The following is a 10,049-nucleotide window of genomic DNA, read 5'->3' as shown; positions in this document are numbered from 1 at the left end:
TTTGTATCAAATCAATTCCTCCAAGGTTTTTTTTGTATGACCATTCTTAAACTGACAAAAAAATATGTGTTGTTTGGCATGTTTATGTAAACCTGACCAAAAGTTTTTCGTGAACTTTCTAGGAATGCTATTTACTGCCTTGTTGGAATATTTGGGGAAATGCTGGATAACAAATAAACAAATGAACCAAAATCTAATAAGCTTATTTTTGTCAACTCATCCACTTAGTTTTGTCATAATCCATCTACAACTTTTGGAAATATCATGTTATATATCGTTTTGGGCCCATCTCTCAGTGGTGAGGAATCACTTGGGAATTTAAAAAAAATCCATCGTATCCAGATTTTCAGCAAAATCGAATCGATTCTTCCATGTCAGACAAACAACGCGTCCACCAAGTTTTGCATGAATCTGTGCACAACCTTTTGAGATATCCTGCTGTATAATGTTTTGGCCCGATCTCTCAATGGTGAAGAATAATTTAAATTAGAAAATTATCGTAGCCAGATCCAGATCTTCAACAAAGTCTAATAATTTCGTCCTTTTCACACACCCAAACTCTCCACCAAATTACGTGCAAATATGTCCACAACTTTTTGAGATATTCTGTCCGCAGACAAACAACGCTTCCACCAAGTTTTGCATGAATCCGTGCACAACCTTTTGAGATATCCTGCTGTATAATGTTTTTGGCCCTATCAAAAATGGTGAAGAACAATTTAAATTAGAAAATTATCGTAGTCAGATCCAGATCTTCAACAAAGTCTAATAATTTCGTCCTTTTCACACACCCAAACTCTCCACTAAATTTCGTGCAAATATGTCCACAACTTTTTGAGATATCCTGTCCACAGACAAACAAACAATCAAGAAAGATGTCGTGCAGAGAGAGCACGATACTTGCAAAATCCACCCCCTAACCCCCCCAAAAGGTTGCCATGGAAACATCAAGTTTTCCATTTCATCAAGATTAAAATTTACGACCTTAATCAAAGCTCGGGTCAATCAGATGAAAATTTATTATTTTTCAGGTGCAAATTTATGATTTTAAAAGTTTGACCTTGAGTTGACCTTTGACCTCAAAAATAGTTGGTTTTTCAATTCAATGTGGCACTATGCAATTGCTGTTAAATTTTCAAGTCAATCATATGAAAATTGTCGATTTTTCAGAAGAAAATTGATGATCTTACGATAATTCACCAAATGTCCGTCCGTCCATTCGAAGGTACCGCAAAAACGGCTCAACCGATCGCAACAATATTTTGGGTGGGTATTCCTGGGACCCCTGGGAGTAAAATAGGCTATATTGTTTTTCCAATTTTTCCAAGTTTTCCAATTTTCCAGTTTTTCCAAACACGATGGAATAATATTTACCGATATGAACAGTGATGTGGCTTTTAATAATAACAATAATAATACATTTATTTTATATAGCGCTTTTCAAGAAGCCCAAAGACGCTTTGACAGAGTACAAAAAACAAGTGCAAAAAGACAAAAATCAATAGGTAAATAATCAAAGCAAAAGGAAGGAGAAGGAGAAGAGATAGTCAGGGGTTAAATGCTGTGGGTTAAATGTTGAATGCAGTGTTGAACAGGTGAGTCTTGAGTGATGTTTTGAATGTGGTGAGTGAGGAGGAGTCTCTGATGGTGTGAGGTAGTGAGTTCCAGAGGGTGGGAGCAGCGATGGAGAAGGCCCTGTCCCCCCAGGATCTGAATTTGGTCCGGATGGGGGGGGGGGGAGGGGGGTCAGGAGGTTGGTACCAGCAGAGCGGAGGTTGCGGGTGGGAGTGTGTCTGGAGAGGAGGTCAGCCAGGTAGGATGGGGCCAGGTTATGGAGGGTTTTGTAGGTCAAGAGGAGGATTTTGTACTGGATTCTCTGGGGGATGGGGAGCCAGTGAAGCTTGTAAAGGACGGGGGTGATGTGGTCACGGGTCCGGGAATTGGGTGAGTAGACGGGCAGCGGAGTTCTGAATGTATTGGAGTTTATTAGTGATTATTGAGGGTGAACCATAGAGGAGGCTGTTGCAGTAGTCCAGACGGGAGGTGATGAAGGCGTGGATGAGGGTTTCTGCAGCCGTGGAGGAGAGGGATGGACGGAGACGGGCGATGTTTTTCAGGTGAAAGAAGGCTGTCTTTGTGATCTGTTTAGTGTATTTGATGAAGGAGAGGGTTTGGTCAAAGATGATGCCAAGATTCCGGATGTGAGGGGAGGTGGATACTGGGAAACCGTCGATGTTGAGGGCAAAGTTATGGGTGGATTTGGTGAGCGTTTTTGGGCCAATGATGATTATTTCAGATTTATCATAGTTAAGTTTGAGGAAGTTGATTTGAAGACAGGATTTTATTTCAGTGATGCAGTTTGTCAGGATAGAGTGAGTGGCGGTGGAGATGGACTTGGTGGAGATGAAAAGCTGGATGTCATCGGCGAAGCAGTGGAATTGGAGACCATGACGGCGGATTTAGTGACCAAGGGGGGACAGGTACAGGATGAAGAGGAGGGGGCCAAGAACTGAACCTTGGGGGACACCTTGGGGGAGGGGAGCAGTGGGGGATTTGCAGTTATTGATGGAGATGAACTGGCGTCTGTCAGAGAGGTATGATTTGATCGAAGAGAGGGCAGTGCCGGTAATGCTAAAGGTGGTTTCAAGTCGGGTGAGGAGGATGGTGTGAATGATGGTGTCAAAGGCGGCGCTGAGGTCGAGGAGGATGAGAATGTTGAGGTTGCCAGCGTCAGAGGAGAGGAGAAGGTCATTGGTGATTTTGAGGAGAGCAGTTTCAGTACTGTGGTTGGAGCGGAATCCGGATTGGAATGTTTCATACAGGTTATTGGCAGAGAGGTGATGTTTGAGTTGAGTGGCTACAGCGCGTTCCAAAACTTTTGACAGAAAGGGTAGGTTGGAGATGGGTCTGAAGTTATTTAGGGTGTCAGGGTTGAGTCCAGGTTTTTTCAGAATGGGGGTAACAGCAGCAATTTTGAGGGATGGTGGGACGTGGAGTTTATTGTTGCAGTGATAAGTGGAGAGAGAGCAGGAAGGGAGGCCTTGACAAAGCTGGAGGGGATGGGGTCAAGAGTGCAGGTGGCAGTTTTCATTCCTATGAGGAGTTCAGAGAGGTCAGTAGGGGAGACTGGGGAGAATGGAGACAGGGGTTGGCAGGATAAGGGAGGGCAGGTGGTTTGAGGGGGAGCGGGTGCGGTGGTGGTTAAGCTGTTGTAGATGTTGTCAATTTTGCATTGGAAGAATGAAAGGAAGGAGATGCAGTTGTCTACTGTGAATGACTGGGTGGTGGTGTTCAGGAGGCTGAGGAGTTTGTTTCTTGTAGAGAAGAGTGCTTTTGGGTTTCCGGAGCCAGAGTGGATAATTTGAGAGTAGTAGGCGGAGCGGGCGTGGGAGAGGGCATCTTTGTAGTGTTGTAGGTGGTCCTTGTAGGCTTGGGAGTGAATTGTGAGACCTGTTTTATTGCGGAGTCTTTCAAGTTGGCGAGCACGAGTTTTCATCAGGCGGAGTTCAGGGGTAAACCAGGGAGCAGAATGGGTGAAAGAAACTGTTTTGGTTTTTATAGGCGCAAGCTGGTCAAGGCAGGAGGAGAGAGTATGGTTGTAGTAGTCAGTGAGGTCAGAAGGGGTGTGGAGGTCAACGAAGGGAGAAGTGGACATTTTTTCAGAGAGGGTGGATGAGAATGAGGTAGGTGAAAGAGCGTTTAGCTTACGGAAGTTGATAGTGCGATAATGCCTTGGTGCTGGGGTGGGGATGTTGATGGTCATAGTGATGGCTAAGTGGTCAGAGAGGGTGAGGTCGGAGCCAGCGAGATGGTGCAAAATTTATCCAGTAGAGCAGACAAGGTCCAGAATGTGACCACGGTTATGGGTAGGAAGGTTGACATGTTGAGTGAGGTTAAAGCAGGTGAGTAAATCAGTGAAGTCAGTGGTTATTGTGGAGTCAGTGGAGTCCATGTGGATATTGAAATCACCGAGGAGGATTGAGGGGGCGAGGGAACATAGCTGGGTCAGAAAGTAGAAGTCAGACAGGAATGATGGGTGTGGTTTGGGAGGGCGGTAGACGACAGCCGTGACTGACTGTGTGTGACCAGAGAGTTTAAAAGTCAGGTGTTCAAATGATGGAGCAGATGAGATGGAGATGAGGCTGGTCTTGATGTCTTGTCGGTGAATTATGGCAATTCCACCACCTCGGCCCTCCGAGCGTGGTTTATTGATGTAAGAATATCCATTGGGTGTCGTGAGGTTGAGTGAGAAGTAGTCCAGAGGTTGTTGCCAGGTTTCAGTGAGACAGAGAAAGTCCAGTTTATTATCCAGAATGTAGTCGTTCAGGATGAGGCTTTTGTTGTTGAGGGACCGGGTGTTGAACAGGGTGAACTTGATGTTGTTTTGTACGGTGGGGATGAACTCAGGTGATTTAGCCAGGGTTTGCAGACAGGAGGTGCGATCGTGTGCGACTGTGCGTTGCTGTGACCAGGTGCGCTGGGACGATGAGTGGGAGTGCGCTGAGCCGACCAGAGTATGGGAATGGAGTGACCTGTTTGTAAGTAAACAAACTTACGACCGGAGCCTCTATGAATGTATCTGGGTCGTCGCAGGAGTCCGTGGTACTTGATTGCAGAGATGCATGATGGGGTGGAGTGAGTATTGAGCAGAAGAAGCCCTGCGGCGGAGTACCTCAGAGCCATGCCAGGCAGGAGCGAAGGGACGAGTACGAGGCCAAGGTCGAGGAGGCAAAGCGGCAAACGACCGCAGCCGCTAATCAAGACCACAGCGGCAAACAGCCACCGCCGCAAACAACGGCCACAAACAACGGGAGTGGGCCTGAGGAAACAGCGGAGGAGCCGGGCAGGCGAAGCCAGGAGCAGAGCCGGGACCGAGCAGAGGGCAGATCCAACGGTCAAAAATCCGCCACGACCACCAGAAAAGTAAACTATGTACAATGGCCCAGTCGGAGAAGCGGCGAACAAGTAACGCCAGCGTCCTCTCCAGACCAGACTGGAAGCGGAAAGAAATTCTGTTGAAATTCTGTTGAAAGTTGAAAGTTGAAATTCTACAAATACTGTTTATTCTACGTACCAGGAGAGAGTAGATCGACTCCTGACTAACTCTTCCGATATAAACGTGCGGCTCCGAAGTAACATGGCAGCGTGTGCAAAGCGACTGAGAAACAGGTGTAGCGGCCGCTTCCGTGTAACAGATTCGGCGCGCACTCTTCACACATAAACGTGCGATTGAGAAAGACGTGTAGCAACCGCTTCCGTTTTGCAGAATTCAATCTTTTTTCAAAATGGGTGCCATGTACTGTTTAGATTTTGATGATTTGCGTGTGATATGATTCAACAGATGTTTATATGAATCGTTTCAAACAAAAAAGCCTTCAATTTCTGATATTTTGCCTTTTCATTTGGGCCTCTCAATTGAAGCCTCGCCCATAGGGCGGGTACCGTTGCTAGTTTTGGAAATTTCACCTCAAGATGACCTTTGACCAAAGAAATTAATGGGCTTCTCAGTTGTGACTATCTCAACAACTTGGCAAAGTTCCATGACGTTCATATTAGAATTGTGACCTTCTTCTTCTTCTTCTTTCGTGTATCATCAGATGGCCAGCTCAGTGTCGTGCAGCCATGCCCTCGTCTCTGGTCCTACATCGAAGAGGCCGGCTTCTGAAGGTGGTCTGTATAGGGGGCAGGTGGTAATTATGTGTTCAGCAGTCTGCTCAGGCTCGCCGCACTCTCACGCGGCGCTGTCTGCCAGGCCCCACATCTTCAGCGATGATTTGAAGCGGCCGACCCCCGTACGTAGACGGTTCAGCAAGGTCCATTGCAGGCGTGGTAGGTCTTCTCCTACGACGCCACCGCCTGGGTCCCAGATGTAGCGGTGGATGCGGGTGGGCCCGGCCGTTTCCCACACCTGCTTCCAAGATGCCGCCAGCCATGCGCTTCCAGACAGGTCCTCAGGGATAGAACTTAGCATCTCTTGTGCCATCCTTGTGTCTCTTGGGGAAGAAGATGACAGCCTCTCCGCGGCCTTCCCTACAAGTAACAATAATTGTGAAACTAATGTCGCCACACAATCATCGAGCTGGCAGGCCAAGGCACAAGCCAAGGTCAAGACCAAGACCAAGGCATAGAATGTCCTTTTCAAGACGGGCGGCCATTCCGACCGTCGAAAACCAAGGCCTGTCAGTGCTCCAACTCAATGTCGAGGGCCTCACCACCGCCAAGCTCGAAGTCATACGACACCTCGCCGACTTAAAATTGTGACCTCTAGGCGATTTACAAACAAACAAACAGACAAAATAACAAAGTCAATGTATTTGAAAAATCTTCGATTTTGCAAGTAAAAATGGGTTTAAGAGGTCAACCTACACATTGACACTGCATGGGAGTAAGTAGGGGTAAACGGCCATAAAAAGGGGGTAGGAGGAAGGGAGAGGTGGGGAGGGGTTGGGAGAGAAAAAAGGGGGAGAGCAAATGGTAAAAAAGGGAACAGGGTAGGGGGTGGGGGGTGAGTTGGGGTTGGGAGAGAAAAAATAAGAAGAAAGATTTAATAATCCCATGACAATTGCAAATATTTGCCTATTTTAAATTTCCTTCTAGTTTTCTTGCCTGAAGCCAATTTTTTTTTAACCAAAGAATGGAAATGCAAATTAAGAGGTGAAAAGATACATTTTAAATGGCGTAACATTTCATAGATAGTCGGCGCAAACACATTTCATAAATCATTCACCAACATCAAACATGTTTATAAAAACCGAGAGTAGGCCGTAACATTAAAGCAAATATCCCTTATCCCAACACTAACGTGTTCATGCGAGCAGATCTGTTTGAAAACTTCAAGACACATGTCCGAAGACCGTGCTTGTTATTCTATTATAGAGCATTGTGTTGAGCTTGGGACATGTGTTTAAAGTAAATGTAAACAAAACAATTGCTCACCCATTATGACACGTTCCAATTGGTTGAATGAGGAATAAGGAATGGAACGAGTCAAGTATGTTCAAATGGATAAGCTTTGGCAAACAATATGTACTCGTACTTCACTTCAGGCCAAGATTAAAACCAACATCGTTAATATGTTTTGTCATGGTAACAATCTATTATGTATGAGAAAATGTCTCGGTCTATGCGGGCACGATAATTTAAATGGAAAACGGGTGAACAATCGACAAAATAAGATTCGAAAATACACTTGTATGTTGAAGTACAGCATTGGATGCAGCCCTTACAGGTCAGCAGTATATGACGTAGATGTTGTATGCTGGAGTTGGTGAAATACAGAAGAACATTTCACTGGTTATTGAGCATTTACAACTGAGAGAATGCCTATTGGGTTATCAAAACTAAATGGCAGCTGAAGGACGGTGTATGTCGAAAAAAAAAGTTATCGCTCTCCCATGAGCCTCGACCGTGCATACTAAAAACAAAACATGTTAATGACAATGTTTTCAATGGATGTTTTTATTCCAACCACCATCTGCGATGGGTGGAGGTTATGTTTTCACTCCTGTCTGTTTGTGTGCAGGATATCTCAAAAGGTTGTGGACGGAGTCGGATGAAATTTGGTGGGCAGGTTGGGTGTGTGTGTGAGAAGGACAAATTCATTGGATTTCGGAGAAAATCCGAATCCAGATCCAGATACTAGAATTTTTAAAGTGATTCTTCACCATTGAGCGATGGGGTTAAACTGATATATAGCAGGGTATCTCAAAAGGTTATGGACGGATTTGGCCGAAACTTCGTTGACAGGTTGGGTGTGTGACAAGGACGAATTGATTCGATTTTGGTTAAGATCCAAATCCGGATTGGGATCCACGATTTTTTTTTTTTTCAAGTGAATTGGGTAGGTGAAAAGAACAAACCGATTCCATTTTGTTTCAGGTCCAGATGCAAACCCGGCTTATTCGTAGGATACAACACGCAAACCGTTCAGCCTGGCAGAGGAATGCGCTCTGCCGAGTGCCATTCTAGTTTTCCATATGTCTAGTTGCATATTTATGTGTGTGGGAAAAGGGGAACGGGGTTGGAGTGCTTCTGTGTGTCTGTGAATATGTGCATGAAGATTTGTGTACATGTATATGTGCGTCTGTGTATGAGTACATGTTGTGCACGTACATGCGTGCCTGCGTCTGTGCAAGTCTGTAGACACTGGATTTGTCATTGTAAAAGTCCTGGGCCAAAAGCTTCCCCCTGCCAACCCCACAATAACGTGGGGGCATAATTGTGACCGTTAAAGAAAGAAGAGGAAGAAGAAGAGGAAGAGGAAGATTACCCTTGGTCACCATTATGGGATATTTTCTATGAACAAAGTCAATAACAGTAAAATCAGCCTTCAATAGAAGGATGAAGAATGAAGTGACAAGGAAAGTTATATCATTAATTTTCATATTTTGTTGCAAAGAGTTGTAAATTTCAATCAGCAAAAGTCTCCAATGCTGATTGAGGGTTTTGTGGAGAGGAAGAGGTGAAGAAGCCAATTCTGGAAGATAAAGCAGCATGGCTGGTTTGCTGTGGGACAGTAATTGTGGAAAAATCATATAACTTTGAAAAGAGTAATTAACTTTCTCCCGATGGACGGTATATAGATTGATGCCTCGCCTTGCGTGTGAAACAGCAGGATGACAGTTCATAGCCGAGTCGAGATTCATACCCAGGCTAAACAGCTCAAAGGGGAGTATGAGTCGCTCTCAGCTCACCTGCCAGTCCTCATTTTATATACTTCTTATAAAGCGTATGATAGGCGAGTATTATTGTAGGATGCAACATAGTTGCTAGAATCATGATGAATATTCCAGAGTCGTAAGAGTTTGCACGAATGAACTCACCTCTCGTTGCCTGCTGAAGCATAGTTGTGGCCTTCTGCACTATGTCGGCCGTGCGCTGAATATCAGGAACGAGTAGGGTCAGGCCCTCGGCCTCTGGCTCTGGGGCCTCTGCCTTTCCATTGGTCTTCTCCTTTTCTTTCTTTGACCTGGGGATAATATAACAAAACTGATAGGGTTTGCAAGAATGGGTTTGAACATCCAAATTAAACACCAAGGGTAAGATGTTCTGCATTTCCTGCTATCTGGTTCAACGATACACGTGACATGCAATTCAAAACAGGTGACTGCCACACAATAAAAAAGCAATATTTCTAAAATTGTACAAATGTGGTGGTCAAAGCAAGTACCGTGAACTTTGTTTGTTTGCATCATAATTTGAGCAATGTTTATTCGAACATGGAAATAGTCTTCAAATTATTTTTTTAGTGATTTGTTACGTTTACTTCCCCACACAGCAGCAGACAAAATACTTTTTTTTTGTACACTCATCCGAGGCTCGTGTAAGAGCTAACACAGAATAAATGGAGCGGGAGACAAGGGGGGGCGGGGGGGGCGGAGAGGGAAGTACATCAATAGAGAACAGGGACCTCAGGAGATCTGTAGAAGGGAGAGGGCTAGGGTGGGTTTCTTCAGAGTTCCAAAATGCTTCATCCTCCCACCCCATTCCCCCACACAAATCCCAAGTCAGACCGGTGATGGAATACTGCGCACATGTCTGGGACGGCACTCCTCCATCTGTCATCAGTATCCTGGATCACGTCCAAGCAAAGGCTGTCCTACGGATCAACGATGCTACTTTACCTAGCCATATGAAACCTTCATCTCACCATTGAGCGGTCACTTTCCTGGGCCTCTTCTCCCTCTACTACCACAGTCAGTGGTCTGTCAAACTCGGTTTCTGTCCCTCATCCTCCACACTCCATTTGTAACATCCATCTAGCTTCTACTCGTCACCCTTTGTGTTCCCCTCCTTCTCAAATGCCATGCCTCCTCCTTCTTCCCTCTGCATTGTCTCCCCAACAGCATGTTCCCGACTTATATCAACTTGAAGCAATTCAAATCACGATCAATTGGCTATATATTATTTAATTACGATATATTTCCGATCTTCTTTGTTTGCTTTTATGTTGATTAGGGTGGCCCTTAAACAGGGTGAAGATTTTAAAATGTTACTTTGAATGTTCTCATGGCCTAAATGTGATCCATTTGGGATAGAAAACACTGCAG

General features: G+C 45.1%; 1 protein-coding gene across 3 annotated transcripts in view; it reads right to left on the bottom strand.

Annotated features, from left to right (window-relative positions):
* Positions 1-10,049, bottom strand: part of BIRC6 (baculoviral IAP repeat containing 6) — a 538,457-nt gene that overhangs the window by 70,152 nt on the left and 458,256 nt on the right. For all 3 annotated transcript variants that reach the window (XM_078784399.1, XM_078784400.1, XM_078784401.1), the window contains one exon: positions 8,823-8,968. In XM_078784399.1, the coding sequence (XP_078640525.1) occupies positions 8,823-8,968 (146 nt within the window). The remainder of the gene's footprint in view (positions 1-8,822; positions 8,969-10,049) is intronic.

Source organism: Myxine glutinosa, chromosome 9 (genome assembly GCF_964187855.1).
Source record: "Myxine glutinosa chromosome 9, kmMyxGlut1.1, whole genome shotgun sequence".
Classification (NCBI taxonomy): Eukaryota; Metazoa; Chordata; class Myxini; order Myxiniformes; family Myxinidae; genus Myxine; species Myxine glutinosa.
This window is presented reverse-complemented; position numbering and strand designations above follow the sequence as displayed.